General features: G+C 43.8%; 1 protein-coding gene across 1 annotated transcript in view; it reads left to right on the top strand.

Annotated features, from left to right (window-relative positions):
* The first annotated feature begins 681 nt into the window (after nt 1-681).
* ALS2CR12 (amyotrophic lateral sclerosis 2 chromosome region 12) overlaps nt 682-20626 on the top strand; it is a 39486-nt gene continuing 19541 nt past the window's right edge. Inside the window, exons 1-9 of the mRNA XM_027564317.1 lie at nt 682-1105; nt 8126-8312; nt 8810-8884; nt 11484-11532; nt 13203-13336; nt 14811-14904; nt 17288-17349; nt 18954-19051; nt 20334-20386. Of these exons, the coding sequence (XP_027420118.1) occupies nt 8200-8312; nt 8810-8884; nt 11484-11532; nt 13203-13336; nt 14811-14904; nt 17288-17349; nt 18954-19051; nt 20334-20386 (678 nt within the window). The 5' untranslated portion in view covers nt 682-1105; nt 8126-8199. The remainder of the gene's footprint in view (nt 1106-8125; nt 8313-8809; nt 8885-11483; nt 11533-13202; nt 13337-14810; nt 14905-17287; nt 17350-18953; nt 19052-20333; nt 20387-20626) is intronic.

Below are 20626 nucleotides of genomic sequence, written 5' to 3'. Positions count from 1 at the left end.
AACATAAATAGGAAAAGAATTTGAAAAAGAATAGACATATGTATATGTATAACTAAATTACTTTGCTGTACACCTGAAACTAACACAACATTCTTAATCAATTCTGCTCCAACATAAAATAAATTTTAAAAATAATTTTTAAACATAAGTAAAAATTTTAAATTATTTTAAAAAGAAAGATAAAATAGTATGTAATAAGGGTATTATTTCATGCAATTTTTTAAATAAAATGTGTAAAATACAGTGAGGTGCAGTAGAATAAAAATAAAAGCTACTGGTCTTTGATAAACAAGCTTCTTTTTTTGTGTAATGAGTAAAAGCAGTTTTCTTTCCGGGAAAAAATCTGAGCTTCTTGGTAACTGAAAAGGTCTCCTGCCCCGGAGGACTGGCACTTTAACAGATTTCAAAGCCTGAAATTCAAGGAAGAAAGTGCCTGCTTTAGAGTTTTAGGTTTCTGTGAGCAAATGATAAGAATCTAAAACCCATCACAGATCCTGCCACAGCCTACTAAGCCTAGGAGTGCTACTTAATTCTGTTTCCTCTGGTAGTATGCCTTAATCATATCTTGTCTCACGTCTTGGAGAATTTTTTAATGGCTGCTTCTCCAGCCTTCTCTCTTAAGAGCTGAGGGCCTGAGCCAATGAGATGCTGCCGTTCTGTTTCCATAGCAATAAAAGAAACAAACCTTCCCCCACCATCTACTAAGGAAAAATCTCACAACTCTAACTCTCACAAGAGAGTCTCAGTGAAGGGGTGACTCTCTCCTCTAGTTTGACTTACATTGCTTACATTGACTTACATTGACTTACATTACTAAAAGACTCGAACTGGGTTGTCTTCAGAAGGGAAATTCATGCTCATGCCAGGTCAGCCTTTGTGAAAGATTTTGACTGGATTCCCTGGAAAACTGTGGATTTTCTGCTCTGGCATTTCAATCACTTGGAATGACCACTACAGTCTCGCATCCTGGAACTCTCCAGATTTGACCTAAAATTAATTCTGATTTTGCATTGATGAAAAGAGTTTATCGAACCTTATGGTGACTTTAAGCCTCTTGAATTGAAAAGAAACTACATGGGGAAAACAAATCTTTGGGAAGTCCAAGGTAAGCTCTTTGAAAAGATGTTTCATAAAATTTTTTTTCTTCTGATTGTTAATGCTAACCAGTGACCTTTCTGGAGGCTCAGCTGCTCACTGGTGACTACAGGGTCACCAACTGGCACATTCAGTCCACTAAGTCTTGGGTAAAATCATCAGAAAGAGATATAGGAAAGGAAAAGAATGAGGAGCAAGATTCTAAAACACACACACACACACCCCTATAGTCTTAGAGCCATAAAATGCACATCTAGCCACTGTGTATGCATTAGATCTATCCATGTTGATATGGAAATATCTATTAGATATCCTGTTGTTTAGTTGCCAAGTCATGTCCAACTGTTTTGTGACCCCTTGGATTTGTAGCTTGCCAAGCTCGTCTGTCCATGGGATTTCCCAGGCAAGAATACTAGAGTGGGTTGCCATTTCCTTCTCCAGGAGATCTTCCTAACCCGGGGATCAAACTTGAGTTTCCTGCCTGGCAGACAGATTCTTTACCACTGAGCCGCCTGGAAAGTCCAGATATACATACACCAAAAAAGGCAAGGCATGGTGTAGTGTGTAAAGTGTGTTCTTGTTTATGTAAAAACTTTTTAAATATTATAGAATATTTCTGGAAAGATACCCAAAAAGCTGTTAACAGTGATTCCCTCTTGGGGGAATATGAAGGCAGAGGGCTGACATTTAGCTTGTATGCACAGTTATTGAAATATAAAAATACTGCCATACTGGCTGTGCATATACATTGTTCAAGCCCCTCAAATGTCATGCCTGCCTCCTTGGTTACCTCCACAATTCTCCTGGCACCCCCAGACTTCCTCAGGATTCAGTGAGTGGTTACTACCTGGTGTGGGGATGGGAGTGGGGTCCTCTATCACCCTGTTCCACCCCATAACCCTCAACTATTCTGCTTGTTCCATAGCCTTGTCTTACTGGTTGTTAATAATTTGGAGTATCATTCCCATGGGTATTTGGAGGCCTTTACTTTTTAAGAGCAAAAGAATATGCACCAAGTCATTGCTCATCATCGGGAAAAAAGGAAACAAGCAAATGTTTATTAATACAAAACTAGCTAAAAATATAAATGGGTACATTCATAAAAGAGAAATTTACAAAGTCATGATAATATAGAAACAAATTTCAGGCTTTTGTTTGTTTGTTTGTTTTTGGTTCGCTTGAGTCTTTGTTGCTGACGTGGGCTTTCTCGAGCTGCAGTGAGCGGGGGCTGCTCTCCTGCTGTGCAGCGTGGGTCCCAGGGTGTGAGGGCTCAGTAGTTGTGGCACGTGGGCTCAGTTGCCCTGCAGCACGTGGAATCTTCCTGGACCAGGGATGAAACCTGTGTCCCCTGCTTTGGCAGGCAGATTCTTAACCATTGGACCACCAAGGAAGTCCTCAGCCTTGTTTAAAAGGTTTGTTTTAAATAATTAAAAGTATAGATTTGCTTTAAATTTGCTCTAAAATAATCTAGTGTTAGAAAAGTGGGTTAACTCAGTTCAGTGCTCTGTGATGACCTGGGGGGGGGGGGGCGCTGGGGGAGGGGAGGGAGTCTCAAGAGGGAGGGTGATTCACATTGTACAGCAGAAACCAGCACAATGTTGTAAAGCTGTTATTCTCCAATTTTTAAAAAGGTGAACTAAGATGGAAGAGACTAGCCATAAATTGCTAGTTATTGTAGCTAGGTGACAATACGTGTGAGCTCACTGTACTCTTTTGTCTACTTCTGTACATTTTAAAAATTTCTCCACATTAAACTTAAGTTTAAAAATAATTCTATGACTGTATATGTATATAGTTACCGACTATGTGTTTAAAAAGGCATATCTAGGATGTAAGTAGAATTTGCTTTCATTTATGGAAAATTATGCATCTGTTTCTCTAGGCTAGAGAGAATTCTAGAGGGCACTCACCAAAATATTTTCAGTGGTCATCTCTAGATGCTAGTATTTTGGGTTATTTTTACTTAGTTAGGCTTTTCTGTGTTATTTTCTTTACAATGAACATAATTTAATTTAACACATATTTTTTTAAAAAGACTATTCTCCCACAAATTTAGAAATAAAAGCTTCTGTAAACAGAATACCTTTTTCATAATGTTCCTAAACTCAGTTTCCAGTTTTTGAAACCCTAATGTATGCAAGGCAGTGTGCTGAGAACTTTCCTGACATGGTCTCATTTCACGTGTCTGAGAGCCCAGTGAGGAGGCATGAATTTTTTCCCCATTTTGCAGATGAGGAAGCTTTCACTCATACAAGTGAAAGTACATTTATTGGGGTCCCACAGATGATAAGCAGATTTCCTGTGCAAAATCAGACCCAACTGATTCCAAAACCCAAGGGAAATTTTAGTAAAGAATGTTGTGAAGAGGGATATAATGGAATATTACTGAGTCACAAAAAAGAATGAAATCTTGCCATTTGCAATACTATGAATGGACCTAGAGACTGTTACGCCAAGTGAAATAAGTCAGAGAAAAGCAGTATGATTTCCCTTATATGTGGAATCTAAAAAACAAAGCACCCTTTTTCATTTTTGCAAACATTCCAGTATATTCTAGTATATCTTTAGTATAAAATTTCTAATTTTAATATAACATTTTAAAATATTTTAGTTATTTACACTCTCTTAAAACTCAGTTTCCTTTCAACTTTTTAACCAGCCAATCAACTCTGATTTACTGTATTCTGATAACACACCATATTGGCCTTTCCTTTTGAATGTGAGTTATTTTCAACAAAAACCTTAATAATGACTTTTTAAAATTAAAAAAAAAAAAAGCAAATGAACAAACAAGACAAAACAGAAACAGATTCATAGATACAGAGAACAAAGTGGTTGCCAGAGAAGGGTAAAAACTTGGGCAAAATACGTGAAGAGGATCAAGAGGTACAAATTTCCAGTTATAAAATAACTATCATATGTATAGAACAGTCTTATGGACTCTGTGGGAGAGGGAGAGGGTGGGAAGATTTGGGAGAATGGCAATGAAACATGTAAAATATCATGTAGGAAACGAGTTGCCAGTCCAGGTTCGATGCATGATGCTGGATGCTTGGGGCTGGTGCACTGGGACGGCCCAGAGGGATGGTATGGGGAGGGAGGAGGGAGGAGGGTTCGGGATGGGGAACACATGTATACCTGTGGCGGATTCATTTTGATATTTGGCAAAACTAATACAATTATGTAAAGTTTAAAAATAAAATAAAATTGGAAGAATAAAAAAAAAATAACTATCATAGAGATATAATGTATAGCATAGGGAATATTCTCAATAACATTGTAATAACTTTGCATGTGACAAATGGTTACTAGATTTTTATTAGCTTATAATGTATATAAATGTCAAATCACTGTGTTGTATACTGGAAAGTAATATATTGTATCCCTTAGAAGAAATGGAGTAGCCATCACAGTCAACAAAAGAGTCCAAAATGCAGTACTTGGAAGTAATCTCAATAATGACAGAATGATCTCTGTTCATTTCCAAGGCAAACCATTCAATATCACATTAATCCATGTCTATGCCCCAACCAGTAATGCTGAAGAAGCTGAACAGTTCTATGAAGACCTACAAGAACTTCTAGAACTAACACACACAAAAAAGATGTCCTCATCATTATAAGGGACAGGAATGCAAAAGTAGAAAGTCAAGAAATACTTGGAATAACAGGCAAATTTGGCCTTGGAGTACAGAATGAAGCAGGACAAAGGCTAACAGAGTTTTGCCAAAAGAATGCACTGGTCATAGCAAACACCCTCATCCAACAACACAAGAGAAGACTCTACATATGCACATCACCAGATGGTCAATACCAAAATCAGATTGATTATATTCTTTGCAGCCAAAGATGGAGAAGCTCTATATAGTCAGCAAAAACAAGACCAGGAGCTGACTGTGGCTCAGATAATGAATTCCTTATTGCCAAATTCAGAATTAAATTGAGGAAAGTAGGGGAAAACTACTAGACCATGCAGGTATGACCTAAATCAAATCCCTTACAATTATACAGTGGAACTGAGAAATAGATTCAAGGGATTAGATTTGACAGACAGAGTGCCTGAAGAACTATGGATGGAGGTTCATGATTTTGTACAGGAGGCAGTAATCAAGACCATCCCCAAGAAAAAGAAATGCAAAAAAGCAAAACAGTTGTCTCAGGAGGCCTTACAAATAGCTGAGAAAAGAAGAGAAGCTAAATGCAAAGGAGAAAAGGAAAGATATAAACATCTGAATACAGAGTTCCAAAGAATAGCAAGGAGAGATAAGAAAGCCTTCCTCAGTGATCAATGCAAAGAAATAGAGGAAAACAATAGAATGGGAAAGACTAGAGATCTCTTCAAGAAAATGAGAGATACCAAAGGAACATTTCATGCAAAGACGGGCACAATAAACACAGAAATGGTATGGACCTAACAGAAGCAAAAGATATTAAGAAGAGGAAGCAAGAATGCACAGAAGGACAATACAAAAAAGATCTTCACGACCCAGATAATCACGATGGGATGATCACTCACCTAGAGCCAGACGTCCTGGAATGAGTAGTCAAGTGGGCCTTAGGAAGCATCACTACAAACAAAGCTAGTGGAGGTGATGGAATTCCAGTTGAGCTATTTCAAATCCTAAAAGATGATGCTGTGAAAGTGCCACACTCAATATGCCAGCAAATTTGGAAAACTTGGCAGTGGCCAAAGAACTGGAAAGTGTTAGTTTTCATTCCAATCCCAAAGAAAGGCAATGCCAAAGAATGCTCAAACTACTGCACAATTGCACTCATCTCACACACTACTAAAGTAATGCTCAAAATTCTCCAAAGCCAGGCTTCAACAGTATGTGAACTGTGTACTTCGAGATGTTCAAGCTGGATTTAGAAAAGACAGGAACCAGAGATCAAATTGCCAACATCTGTTGGATCATGGAAAAAGCAAGAGTGTTACAGAAAAACATCTATTTCTGCTTTATTGACTACGCCAAAGCCTTTGACTGTGTGGATATCAGCAAATTGTGGAAAATTCTGAAAGAGATAGGAATGCCAGACCACCTGACCTGGCTCTTGAGAATTCTGTATGTAGGTCAGAAGGCAACAGTTAGAACTGGACATGGAACAACAGACTGGTTCCAAATAGGAAAAGGAGTACGTCAAAGCTGTATATTGTCACCCTGTTTATTTAACTCATATGCAGAGTACATCGTGAGTAATGCTGGGCTGGATGAAGCACAAGCTGGAATCAAGATTGCCAGGAGAAATATCAATAACCTCAGATATGCAGATGACACCACCCTTATGGCAGAAATTGAGGAAGAACTAAAGAGCCTCTTGATGAAAGTGAAAGAGAAGAGTGAAAAAGTTGACTTAAAACTCAACATTCAGAAAACAAAGATCATGGCATCTGGTCCCATCACTTCATGGCAAATAGACAGTGGGAACAGTGAGAGACTATTTTTTTGGACTCCAAAATCTCTGCAGATGGTGACTGCAGCCATGAAATTAAAAGATGCTTGCTCCTTGGAAGAAAAGCTATGACCAATCTAGACAGCATGTTAAAAAACAGAGACATATCTTTGCCAACAAAGGTCCATCTAGACAAAGCTATGGTTTTTCTAGTAGTCATATATAGATGTGAGCGTTGGACTATAAAGAAAGCTGAGCGCTAAAGAATCTACGCTTTTGAACTGTGGTGTTGGAGAAGACTTGGACTCACTTAAATTTGGACTTGGACGTGCTGCGGTCCATGGGGTCACAAAGAGTCAGACACGACTGAGCAACTGAGCTGAACTGAACTGAATATATTGTATGTGAAATATACTTTAATAAAAAATAAAAACTAGAAGGAAAAAAACTATGGTTGAGGTGAATCCTTAATCACAGCTACAAAGCCCCTTTGGGCGTGTAAGGTAACATATTTACTTAGAACGTGGGGCAGGGGAGGAAGGGGAAGGAACACTGTTCGACCTATAATGTGCTCCAACAGATGTCGAATACCCATCCGAAGCATCAGATAATCTACCAGTTCCAACCGTGCATCTTGGGGGGCTTTCTCCTGGAAACTGGCTTCCGCTGGTTTGTACGTCCTTTGCAGGCTCATAAGCTGTAGTTTCCTACGGTGTACTAAGTGAGGGAGTCACAGTGCCGAGCCCGTATGGACATCATTGTGCAGTATAATCTCCTCTCTCCTTCTCTCTGTTCTCATGGAATTAAATATCTCTTCATCTGTAGTCTCATTTTAGTGGAATTCTGGAAAAGAAAGAAGATAAACAAGTATGATCAAGCCTTCATGTTTATCTGATAGTTTTTCATGCAAACCTTTCTCACAGAGTTTTTTGTTTTTATGAAGCCAAGAAGGAAGGGTTTTGCCTGTGCAATTCAGGCCGGTGACCAGGAAAGAGAACCTGAAAGGTTCCCTTGCACTGTAATTTGAGTAACAGAGCTGCTTTTCTAGGAAGGGCTACGCATGACCTACCTGTTACAGGCATTTAGTGTGACCTGATGGAAGAGAAAGTGCTCAGGAGTCAGATAGACTTGTGTTTGTTTCCACCTTGCTACCTCTGTTACCTTTCTGAGCCTCACTATCCTCATCTGTAAAGTTGGCATAACAATAACTGATCACTTATTGTGGATCTGGCTCATAGTAAGCACTCAGCAACTCCTTCCCAGGTGGCTCAGTGGTAAAGAACCCGTCTGCCAATGCAGGAGTTGCAGGTTTGATCCTGGGTGAGGAAGATCCCCTGGAGAAGAAAATGACAACCCACTCCAGTATTGTTGTCTGGGAAATCCTGTGGACAGAGGAGCCTGGTAGGCTGCAGTCCATGGGGTTGCAAAGAGTCGGACATGACTGAGCGACTAAACAACAACAACATCAGACGTTAAACAGCTTTCAAGTCAATCTCCTGGGTGGCCAGAGGTGAGGTGTTGTTCTGTGTTTGAGACCCTGTATCACACTGACAGCTTCCAGAATCTGTCATCTGTGCTTTGGGCTTTCCCTGGGTTCTTCCCAATTCATCTCTAAGCGTTGCTGCTCTGACTCTCAACAGTGTAACTCTGCTGCTGTTTTCCCACTTCAGTGGGGGCCTCCTGACCAAGCAGCCAAGACAGCCCCTGACCTGCCATGTACCCCAACCCCCTCGTCTACTGCACCTGCTGGGATCCCTGGAACTTGGGGCCACGAAAGCTAATCAAGACCCCTCAGCCACCAAGCAAGACCTCCTCAGTGAAGCCCAAGTAAGGATTATCCAGGATGGAGTGTGGCCTGAGGGCTTGGGTTCCATGGAGTGGGGCAGCCATCTTTCTCTCACAAGATTTCCAAAACAGTCAGCTTGGCAGCAAAATCCCAAAGCGGCCAGAAAGCCCGGCTTTACTCACCTGTTGGCTGCACAGCACTCTGGACAGGGCAACTGGGGCGGAGTGTGGTTTCAATGAGGAATCTGCAGAGTAAGCACAGGAGGGAAAGGGCCATGGCAGGCCCCCCCCCCACCCCAATACAGGTCAAAGAGCTTCTAGAACTAGAGGACTTCAGCCCAGGAACCCCTGGTCAGTGAACAAGTGCCAGGGTCATTGGCCTGAGGTTCCCCAGACCATCCTGATTATAAAGATTCCCATTGGCAGACCGTGTCTTCCAATTTGGGGTTACTGTGGGGGTCTCCCTTACCTGAGAGTGCCAAAGCAAGTTCCTGAATTTCCAATTTTCTCTTTCTCATGATTTCCTTTTTCACTGTCAGGCTCTCTCCTCTTCCTCCAGCTGGAAAAAAACAAAATTATGCCCAACTGATAACAAAACCTGTTGTCTCCCCAAAGTAAGTATTTTCACGTCCAAGGGACAAGAATGGTTTGAGGTATGTGAATAAAATAATCCCACTTCTAGGCCTTTACAACGTTTCCTGACTTGAGGTAACTGCTCCCAAGTGTGCAAGAGAAATGGCGGAACGCACTGGGATTTCCTCCAAACCTCAGCTCCTACAGGTGGATTCTGTGGCCCTTTGCCCTCACTGCTTTCAAAGTCACTTCCAAGGAATTCTTAGCAGGGTGCCCCAGAGAGCCCCTCCCTGCCCTAAAAGCGTTGAATGCACGTCCTTGACCAAAAGCCTCCCACGGATTTATGGCGTGCACTCATCCTTTTCTTGATTACTTTACTATGTCTAAGGATTTCTGTAGATTGCAGCTCTGTTTTTATTCACCAATTAAAATTTTCATTCACATTTATAAGCTTATCTAGTGTAATTTAGGTTTAGGCCTTTGCATGAAACTTTGTGTTCTATTTACTTATTTATTTGGAAACCATTTACTGAGCACCTACTATTTGCTTGGAGAAGGAAATGGCAACCCACTCCAGTATTCTTGCCTGGAGAATCCCATGGACAGAGGAGCCTGGCAGGCTACAGTCCACGGGGTCGCAAAGAGTCGGACACGACTGAGCGACTTCACTCACTCACTCACTCACTATTTGCTAGACTTTGAGTCAGGTGCAGGGGGACAGCAATGAACACGGCCAAAGTCTCTGCTCTCCTAGACTTGCATTCTAGTGGGGAGGGCTGGGGAGATGACTATGAACATGTAAATCCTTCCAAAGACTGCAAGCACTATGTGAAAAAACAGTGCAGGCATAGGGAGGAGGGGATGGTGAGGGTGGGGTTGTAATTTTGCACAGAGAGATCAGGGCAATCCCTGGGTAAGAGGTCAGCAGGAACTGCACTGACCATTGGAATCAAGCACTCCTGGCAAAGGGAACAATGAATATAGAGGCCCTGGGTGGGAATTTGCTTGGCACATCTGATGTTTTCCTGGAAAGCAAAGTGTCCCACGTGGGGCTAGTGGAGGAAGGGAGGAGAGAGTGTAGGGAAATGAGCTCAAAGAAGTTGCAGAGATGCTGAATGCAGTCAGTAGAGTAACAATCGCCCCCCTACCTCCCCGAAGAAGTCCATGTCCTAATCCCTGGAAACCATCACTTTGTTCTGTTAATTGCTGAGGGGAAATGAAGGTGGTGGATGGAATTAGGTTGCTCAGCAGCTGATAGATCATGCTGGATTATCCAGGATGTAATGTAAAGGTGGACTTAATATAAAAGGAAAGTTCCTTTCCTGTGAAAGAGGAAGTCAGTGTGTCAGAGAAGGAGACGTAACAACAGAAGCACAGGTTGGAGTGATGACCTTGTTGGCTTTGAAGACAGAGGACGAGGCTACTAGGAGTAGGGGCAGCTTCTAGGATCTGGAAAAGGCAAGGAAATAGATTCTCCCCCAGAGCCTCCAGGAGGAAGACAACCGGACCTCGATTTTAGCCCAGGAAGACCCGTTTCAGACTTTGACTTGAGAACTAAACATAACAAGGTGTTGTTCTAAGCCACTAAATTCATAGTAATTTGTTACAATAACAGTAGGAAACTCACAGGGAAGTGTGCTGGCCACTATAAGGACTTTGATTTTCACTCCAAAAGGGATGGTGTATTCACTGCTGGGGCTACCACAGTGAAAACCACAGACTAAGTGGCTTAAGCAGCGGAAATTTATTGTCCCATAGTTCTGGAAGCTGGAAGTCCAGGATCAAGATGCTGGCAGGGTTGATCTCTGGTGAGGACTCTCTCCCTGGCTTGCAGATGGCTGCCTGCCTGCCGCCCCCTCACCGGGTCTCTCCTTTGTGCGTGCACATCCAGGGTTCTCTCTGTGTGTCCTAATCTCTATTGCAAGAACACCAGGAAAATGGTATTAGCACCCACCTTAATGGCCTCATTTTAACTCAGTCACTTCTTTAAAGTTCGTAAATCCAAATACAGTCACATTCTGGGATGGCAGGTGCTAGGATTTCAATGTGGTGGATTATGGGAGGGACACAATTTAGTGCATAACACATAGGAATCCAGCTGAGGATTCTGAGAAGAGTGACACAATCCAATTTGCGTTGCTGCCACCATAGCAGAAGTTAGTTACTCTTATACGGCTCTTCCAACATCCCTGGTAAGCTCCCCTGTAAATACTCTTACGACACTTGAGTACCTGACCCTCTGCTCATGTTTCTGTATCTGGAAAAAAATATTAATTATAATCAGGGTTAACACCAGGTCTCAGAACAGTAACACTTTGCTTACCCGGAATTTATTTAACCCTGGGCACTTTCAGGTTCCCAGAACACCAATTCCCAGTGCAAACAGGAAGAAAGGCAGTTGTGCAGACACAGCAAGGATGTCACTAAAAAGCATGTGCATTGAAGTTTAGGCACCGGCTCATAGGAGAGTGCTTGGATCTTCATATCAAGTTTCTAGGCCCTTGTTTTCGGAATGGTTCTACTATTAGGCTAGTGATGGATTGATTTCCTACTTTTTTTACTACCCATCATTTCATCGCAATCTGTGTACCAACCTTCCTTTTTACCCAACTGCTTTCTGAGCATGCCCTTCTCTTACAGAATGAAAGTCCATTTAGGAAAACAAGAGGAGAGCAATAAATTACCTAATGTGAGTAAAACTGGGAAGAGGGCAGTGGGGCTAACATGACCTGCTATGTGAAGACATAGATCTTTTACACACACTCACTTCCTTGAATCTGTGCAATGATCCCCTGAGGAGCCTCTATCAAGATCACATTTAATGTGTCGCTGGAGAGGGGTGGAACCAGGACTCGAACTCAGCTCAGCTGGATCCCAGAGAAGGAATTTAATTACCACTTTCTGCTGCCTTGTAGGGTGTAGGGTGAGGCGAGTCTCCCACAGAAACCAGATGGTGGCAATCAGTCCAGGCCAGGGAACAGCTTAAGCCCAGATGCAGGAAACCCTCTGCTGCACTTGGGAACCCACAAAGACAAGGGGACAGACCACTAGGGCACCTGAGAGGAGCCAGGATGGGAGGATGAAAGGAAAGAAGCAGGGACAGGAGGTGCTGGAGAAAGAGACGGGACCAAACCCAGAAGGACATGACACCTGCCTGGGGGTTTAGACCTAGTTCTCTTGGTGTCCGGGAGCCTTTAGGGGTCTGACACAGGTCAGGTTTACATTTTTAGAAAATGCCCTCCCGTGGGGTATTATTGGCCCTTTTTACACTCTCTGCTTATATCTATTTTCCTTGCCTCTCTTCCCCTGCTCCACCTGTCTTATATGAAGATCACACAGTCTCTTAATGGTCAGGAAAAAAAATAAACCAAAATACAATAGCCCTCTAGGTGGAGAGGATGATGAACTTCAGGGGAGCCAGACTAAAGGCAGAGAGGCCAACTGAGAAGAGATCACCAGAGCCAAGGAGCAAGATGCCAGTGGCCTTGGACCATGAGGGGCAGGCGTGTGGTGAAGACAGGATGAGGTTGAGGTAGAGTTAGCAGATAACAGATGCTACAGGGTGTCCTGCACAACTCAGGACAGTACATCTGGGACTAGCCTGTAGTCCAGTGCTTGAGAATTCGCCTTGCAATGCAGGGGGTGCGGTTCAATCCCTGGTCAGAGAGCTAAGATCCCACATGCCTTGGGGCCAAAAAACCAAAACATAAAACAGAAGCAATATTGTAACACACATTCAATAAATACTTTTTTTTATTAAAAAAAAAATGACCACATCAATAAGTCTTTTTAAAAAAAGACCGTACATCTTATCCTGGTCCACGCTGGTTGGTAGATGAATGATTTGGTGGAACTGACTAGATTTTTGAGGGTTTTGTTTTGTTTTGCTTGCAATTGTGCTAGGTATTTTCTCATGTGTTATTTTGTTTATTCATCAAAAAAGCCCTTTGATGAAGAGTTATTATCTTCATTCTCTGATAAGCAAACTGAAGCTCAGAGATGCTGAATAACTGTGGCTAGTGGCAGAGTAAGGATTTAAACTCAGGCCCACCTAATTCCAAAACCTGAGCAGCATCCACAACGCCCAGCTGCCTCCTGGCATCTGGAAGGAGAATGCAGAGGGGGGAGCAGGGGTCAGCGTTTGGGTTTTGCACATGTTGGATTTGAGAAGCCTATGGGGACACCCAGGGACCAGCTGAGTCATGCAATTTGGTTTCAGCAGAGAGGGAACTGGGGGAGGCTACAGGGGAACACCCCACCTCATGGGTCTAAGATGTGAGTAAGGCCCTAGAGGAATACTGGAGCAATCCCAACACTACAAGTCTGCAATATGACCTCACATTCCACCTTGATGCCCAGGAAGTGATAAACGTGTCACCTGGCTACTGCCTCATTCGGAACAGGGAGCAGATTTCTGTCACCTTGGGAGATGAGATGTTTGATAGGAAAAAACATTCAGAATCGGAGGACGTGGGCAAAGTCAAAATTTCCAGGTAATGCCCTTGAACTCCCTCCAGCTCCCCAGACTTCTCCCCTCCTGTCCCAAGGACAAACCCTCACTTGACGCCGAGTCCACAGTCTCCCTTCGCTCAGCCCTGTGCTGGCGTCTCTCTGCACCCACCTCTCTGCTCAGAGCCCACTGGAGTCAGGAGGATGGACAGACAAGTCAGGCAGCTGATCTGGAAAATGACTGGGTTGGTGTCACTCATCCTAAAGGAGAGTAGTTGTTCCTGAAGGTAATGAGTAGATGAAATACTCATACAATGGTCTGAATTTGAAGAATGAGAACTGAGAGTAAAGTCAGGACTTCTGGGAGGCCCGAGTCTGCATCTTTTTCCTTATGTCCAAAGATAACACTCACTAATGCCTCTGAGAGATGTGGTGTGTAAGACTCTGGCCTGATTCCATTCCAGTTGAGCCTATGCCACCCCCTCTGTCATTCAAGGCTCACCCACTCCCCATCCTCCAGGACCATGTAAAGTCAGTCCCCACATCCTTTTCATTCTACTTCCTGAATCTCTAACTCATATCTCCTCTTTCCCCATCTCCTCCTACATCCTCTCTTCTTTTCTCGACCTGTTGAATTAAGGACCTCATCTCTGCTGCACTGCCTGCCACCCTGTTTACCCCAGCTCAATCAAAGAGAGCTGAATAATCTTACAGATTTCATGGAGGCCCAAGAAACACAAACATCCATAATCTATTCTGAAAGCCACACTCTAAAATCCCTTCTTTGTCCTGTTTTCAGCCCATTGCTTGTCTGTGAAGACCATTCAGGTCTTCCCTTAGTCAGTAAAGAGTCTGCCAGCAATGCAGGAAACCTGGGTTCAATCCCTGAGTCAGGAAGATCCCCTGGAGAAGGGTATGGCAACCCACTCCAGTATCCTTGCCTGGAGAATTCTGTGGACAGAGGAGCCTGGTGGGCTACAATCCATGGGGTCACAAAGAGTTGGACAAAACTGAGTGACTAACATTTTCACTTTCTTCCAGAAACACAAAAATCCATAATCTATTCTGAAAGCCACAATCTTAAATCCCTTCTTTGTCCTGTTTCCAGTACATTCCTTGTCTGTGAGTCACTGTCAGCATCAATTCTATTCTCCTCAACTCATTTCCTAATCCTCTGATCTTCTCCCTCCTCCATTTCAACTATCTTTACTGAGTCAAGGTCAAACCCTAATAGATTTCTGACATCCGGCTCTTTCTCTTCTAATCTAGTGAGTCACCAAATTACCCCTACTCGCTTCTGGCCAGTCTACCCAAAAGGGCTGTGTTTGAGCTCAACAACCCTACTGCCAAATTTCCTTCTCCCAGCCCACCCTCTGCCCCTGCATCCCTACCCCATGATGATGGAGGAAGTGTCCAGAACACAGCCTGGCTCTCACCAGGCCAGCAAGCCATGCTCAGGGAGAGCCCTGGCCGGCACAGCCTGGAAGCTCTGTGGGTGATGGGTTACTTGTTCCGCAGGACTGATATCATTGCTGACCTCAAAGAACAGATCTCAGAGCTGACAGTGATCATAGAGCAAATGAACAGAGACCATCGTTCTGCCCAAAAATTGGTGAGTGGTCCTTGAGTGAGCTATGGGAAAGGGAAAGACCAATAGCTTCAGATCACCTGCTATGTTCCAGGCAAGGGGCCAAGTCCCTGGCTCATGGGAGCCAGGTTGCCCAAGCAACAGCTCTTCAGATAAGACTGTGGTCACCCCGTCGTATTTCTCTGACTCCATCCTCATCCATAACTGCCAAGAACTCAAGTCCTTCCTCTAATTGTTGTTCAGTTGCTCAGTCATGTCCGACTCTTTGCAATCCCATTTATCTGCAGCATATCAGGTTTCCCTGTCTATCACTATCTTCCGGAACTTGCTCAAACTCATGTCCATTGAGTTGATGATGCCACCCAACCATCTCATCCTCTGTCGTCCCCTTCTCATCCTGCTCTCAATCTTTCCCAGCATCAGGGCCTTTTTCAATGAGTTGGCTGTTTGCATCAGGTGACCAAGTTATTGGAGCTTCAGCTTCAGCGTCAGTCCTTACAATAAATATTCAGGGTTGATTTCCTTTCGAGACTAACTGGTTTGATCTTCAGGCCTAAGTCAATTTCCAGGAGCTCCCCGGGCATCTCTGGCATGCTCAATGCCACTATCTTTTCCACTAGGAAAGAAAGAAAGTGAAGTTGCTCAGTGGTGTCCAAGTCTTTACGACCCCATGGACTGTAGCCTACCATGCTCCTCCATCCATGGGATTTTCCAGCCAAGAGTACTGGAGTGGGTTGCTCCACTAGGGGGCACCAACAGTTTCCACCAGAGCCCACTATGCCATATGGTGAGATTAATTTCAGACCTTGCTGAAACTCTTGCTAATGGCACCAGCATGACCAATACTTTAGTTTTGCTCAAAAACTACCCAGAAGCCTCCAGTCCCACTTCCTGTTGCTGTTGAAACTGCTGAAGCCCACTCTCCTGAATCAGTTGATTTCACTTTGCACTCTTTGTGTCTCCTGGGGATTGTGGTGACACTCCCTTTAGATTTTACCATCTGCTTTACCAAGGACTCTTCTTCCCCACCCCAAGCAGGGGTGCCTGGTGTCCTGAGCTGGAGTGATAAACCAGAGCGACACTTACATCTCTTTCCCATCCGCTCATTCCTCCCCCCACCCCCAGCCTGCGCCATGCTTGCTGTTACTGGAACCCACGTGTGAAGGGTGACTTCCCAGCAGGCAACCCCAGGTGTGTCTGAATCCTATAGAGACCCAGCCTAGGACTCAGGCTGAGACCTTCCCTTCTGGTGATTCATCTCTGTATTTCTCTGAAAACCTTTTTGTGGTTTTGTTTTTGTGGTCACCTTCTACAGAGAGGAAATTGAGACTCAGGAAGTTAAATAATTTGCGTGAGATCACTCAACTCAACCTTGGTGGTTTATTGGGCAAAACACAAGCTTTCAAAACACTGGCCCTACTGAAGACATATTTAGAGATTATTTCGATGGAGAGACTTCACATTGTAATTCTCACATTCCTCCTGTCACCCCACATTGTTGTGTGACTGCACAGAGGGGAGAAGTCCTGGCCCCCCAACCCTTATCCCAGCTGGCAGTGTCCATTCCTCCTGAGACACCAGCCAGAGGACCCAATGTGTTAGAACAGAGGGTCACCTACAACTGAGCACTCCTTGCCTCTGGAAACACAGTCATTCTGCCAAGGACTTATTAACATGGTCTTTAAGTTCATCGAAGACAGGGCCTGAGTCTTAGGCCTGTTTGATGTTTCCAGGTCAAGCCTTTTGCACAATAAATGATTGCTCGATTGAGTTACATATCCCCAGATCCAAAGGCCATGACCTTATAGAGATTCGGTTCAGTTCAGTTCAGTTCAGTCGCTCAGTCCTGTCCGACTCTTTGCGACCCCATGAATCGCAGCACGCCAGGCCTCCCTGTCCATCACCTACTCCCGGAGTTCACTCAGACTCACGTCCATCGAGTCAGTGATGCCATCCAGCCATCTCATTCTCTGTCGTCCCCTTCTCCTCCTGCCCCCAATCCCTCCCAGCATCAGAGTGTTTTCTAATGAGTCAACTCTTTGCATGAGGTGGCCAAAGTACTGGAGTTTCAGCTTCAGCATCATTCCTTCCAAAGAAATCCTAGGGCTGATTTCCTTCAGAATGGACTGGTTGGATCTCCTTGCAGTCCAAGGGACTCTCAAGAGTCTTATAGAGATTACATCCAGTCAAAGAGAAAAAAAAAAACAGCTAAAGGAATGGTTTCCATGCAACCAACTGACATAGAGGCAAGAATTGTTTCATTCCTTCAGTAACTATGTGGGAGAGATCAAGGGAGTGGGGGGGGGGGGTACCCCATGAATGAGAAGGCTTCTCAGAAGTTGCAAGTTGAAGTGGGAGGGGGGTCCTCATTCCTGTCTTGTTAATACTGGCCTGGCCTCATTTCCAGCTCTCTAATGAAATGGATCTCCGCTGTGCCGAGATGCAGAAGAACTTTGAAAGCAAGACAAGGTATGCTCTCTGGCACAAGTTCCTGTATACTGCAGGTCCTAAGGTTCCTGCATCCTTGCGAGATTTCAGTTCACTGGGATTTCAGACAGTGGGGTGGCAAGTGGGGGTGGGAGATAAGAGACATGTCTTTGGAGAGCAGGATGATTCGATCTGAGGCCACTGAAACAGCACAGAGGTTATTCCTGACTTTGTACTTTATCATCCAGTTATTTCAGTTATAATCTCCCTTTCAGTTGATTGCTAAGAAGAAACAATTTGCAGTTCTCTATGAGATTTCCGTGGTAAACTACTATTGTTCTCAGCCCAGTCTCTCCCTGCCCCCCTCTTCTTCCTCCCCTCTCCTCTAACCGTCTTGGCTGCTAGCTCAAGGCTGGACAAAATGGGAAGAAAGTATGGGAGGGCAGGAGCCAGAGCTGCAGAGACAAACCAAGGGGAAGAAAAAGGAAACGTGTTGTCTGTGTGAAAGCGAAGACCCACAAAGTCCCTTTCTTAGTCCTGCTGGAGAGAAGTCCTCATAAGTGTTGCAAACTTGCTTTTAATTTTTTAAAATTAATGACTTAACTTACTTATTAATAGACTATTTTTTAGATTCACAGTAAAACATAAAGGACAGAGAATTTCCACATACCCCCTGGCCCCACACCTGCACAGCCTTCGTCATCATTGACGTCCTGCCCCACCACCAAGGGGTATTTGTTACAATCAATGAGCCTGCTCCCAAAGTCGTAGTTTCTGTTAGGGTTCACTCCTTTTTTTTTTTTTCTTTTGGCTGTGCTGGGTTTTCATTGCTGCATGCAGGCTTTCTCTAGTTGCAGTGAAAGACCCTCTCTAGTTGTGGTACTCGGCCTTGATTTCCCCAAAACATGGGGGATCTTAGTTCCCTGACCAAGGATTGAACCCGTGTCCCCTGCTTTGGAGGCAGGTTCCCAACCATTGGATCATCAGGGAAGTCACTCTTGATACTGCAGATTCTATGGGTTTTGATAAATGTTTAATGTCATGTATCCACCATTACAATATCATACAGAATAATCTCACTGCCCTAAAAATCCTCTGGGCTCTGCCTGTTCATTGCTGTCTCCCCACTAATCTCTGGAAACCACTGATCTTTTGACCACTTCTATAGATGTGACTTTTCCAGAATCTCATATAGTTGGAATCATACAGCCTGTAGGCTTTTCAGACTGACTTCTTGTACTTACCAGTATGCATTTAAGGTTCCTCCAGGTCTTTTCTTGGCTTGACAGCTCCTACAGCCCTGTGTTTTAATGCCTTTCTTGAACACTGCCAACATCTGCCTCCTGGAATGGAGCCTGGCAAGAACTTAGGCTCTAAAATTATCCTGGGTGTTAATCAGCTCACAGTTTCTTTGCTGTAAGCAAAGACCCTGTTGTTGGGGGTAGTCTATGGCCCCCGATGACTCCATTCAAAATAGTGGATGGTGAAAACAGAGGTCTCCTCAATCGTTTCTGGATGGACGCCAGAAGAATGTGTCAGGAAGTGAGGGCCCCACTGCCTGCCCACCAGCTGCCTGCATGAGGAGGGGAGCTGAGATCAGGTGAACCTTCCGCAGGTGACTGTGGCCTTCTCCTGGGGCCCCACAGGGAGCTCGAGGAAGCTCACGCAGCACAACTCAGGGAGTTGGAGAAAAACTACAAAGCAGCCTTGAAGGCAGAAAAGTTGGCTGCCCAGGACAAACTAGGTAAGGTTTTGGGAGATGACCCTGGTAAGGGGGCAGAGGCTGACCATGCAGATCCAGGGCAAAGGAATTCCCGTGGCCATGGCTGCACTCTGGGTAGACTTTTGAAGTTTGCTTCTAAAGCCCAGGAAGAGGGAGTGATTGAGAATGAAACTGAAAAAAGGCAAACCATATCAACAAACAACCTCTCTACCCCAAGAAGTTAGAAGGATCTACAGCCAAGTTTTGGGGTTTGAACAAGTCCCTTCACCTCATTGAGTCTCAGTATCCCCACCTAGGAATTGAGGACAATAATACCTGCCTTTATCACAGTGGTAAGAATATGAAAGCACTTTTTAAAATATATTTAAAAGTTCTACAAATATAATACTGTTCCAATTCAGCAAGTTTCCTCACTGGTAAAATAATGGTGCTTCATCAAATGCTAACAGGCACACTGTGATTTGTATGACTTTATAACCTATAAGGGTTGTGCGGGCCACTTATCCCACTGTTTATGCTGCCCTTGGGAAGGGCAAAGTGTGCATCATTCAGAATTCTGAGTTTATAGAGTAATCTCTACAGGGAGAAGGAGAAATTTTTCCCTTTTTATGTTATATTTTTAAAAGATGATATTAGTCATAAAAGAAACGAATCACCAGTCCAGGTTCGATGCAGGATACAGGATGCTCAGGGCTGGTGCACTGGGATGACCCAAAGGGATGGTACGGGGAGGGAGGTGGGAGGGGGGTTGAGGATTGGGAACACGTGAACACCCGTGGCAGATTCATGTTGATGTATGGCAAAACCAATACAATATTGTAAAGTAATTAGCCTCCAATTAAAAAAAATGATATTAGTATTAATACCTTGCCAGTTTTCCAATTTTCTAAAGAAAAGATTTTTGTCTTAAATAAAAGATAATTGTTTTCAAAACCAGGATACACTAGGAAAGTTATTTTAAAATGACAGAAGGTTTTGCTTCTCTTTTACCTTCAGTTGTAGGTTTGCCCCCAGGGATTAGTTCTCAGATTTGGGGGTGCCTCAGAATCACCTGACATCATATTATCAACAGATACTGAGCCTTGCCTCTGAGACCTTGACTCAGTGGGTTCAGGGTGGGGTCCAGGCATCTGATTTCTGATAAGCTTCCAGTATGCCTGCTGAGGCAGCACCATGGTTTCACCACTGATGGGATGAGTTCAAGGTGTGGATTGTGTGCAGGAGGGCTCTCACATGAATTTGAAATCATGTATTTCAGAGGAATAATGATGACTCGACTCTGTTGTTTTCCTTTTGTTCTCAGAGGAGATGGGAAAAGAATATAAATATTTGAAGAATATGTTTCATATATATCAGGTGAGATTCAGAGCTCCTTGGTGGATTATGAGAGAGAAGCAAGGCTCCTTCTTGGCTGATGATGTTGAGATGAATTTAGAGTGCTTGCCCGGAAAATAATTTCCTGAAATCCCCAGTCTCCTTGAACCTAAGTGGCCCTCACTGCACCCAGGGAGAAAAGTGAACCTACGGACTTTTATGGCATCCTTGCAGGACAGTTTGGCCTCTGGACCCTAAAAGAGTCCATTGATGAATATGTTT

Source organism: Bos indicus x Bos taurus, chromosome 2 (genome assembly GCF_003369695.1).
Source record: "Bos indicus x Bos taurus breed Angus x Brahman F1 hybrid chromosome 2, Bos_hybrid_MaternalHap_v2.0, whole genome shotgun sequence".
In the NCBI taxonomy this organism is placed as follows: Eukaryota; Metazoa; Chordata; class Mammalia; order Artiodactyla; family Bovidae; genus Bos; species Bos indicus x Bos taurus.
The sequence above is the reverse complement of the archived record's forward strand: the minus strand, read 5'-3'. Positions and strand labels throughout refer to the sequence as shown.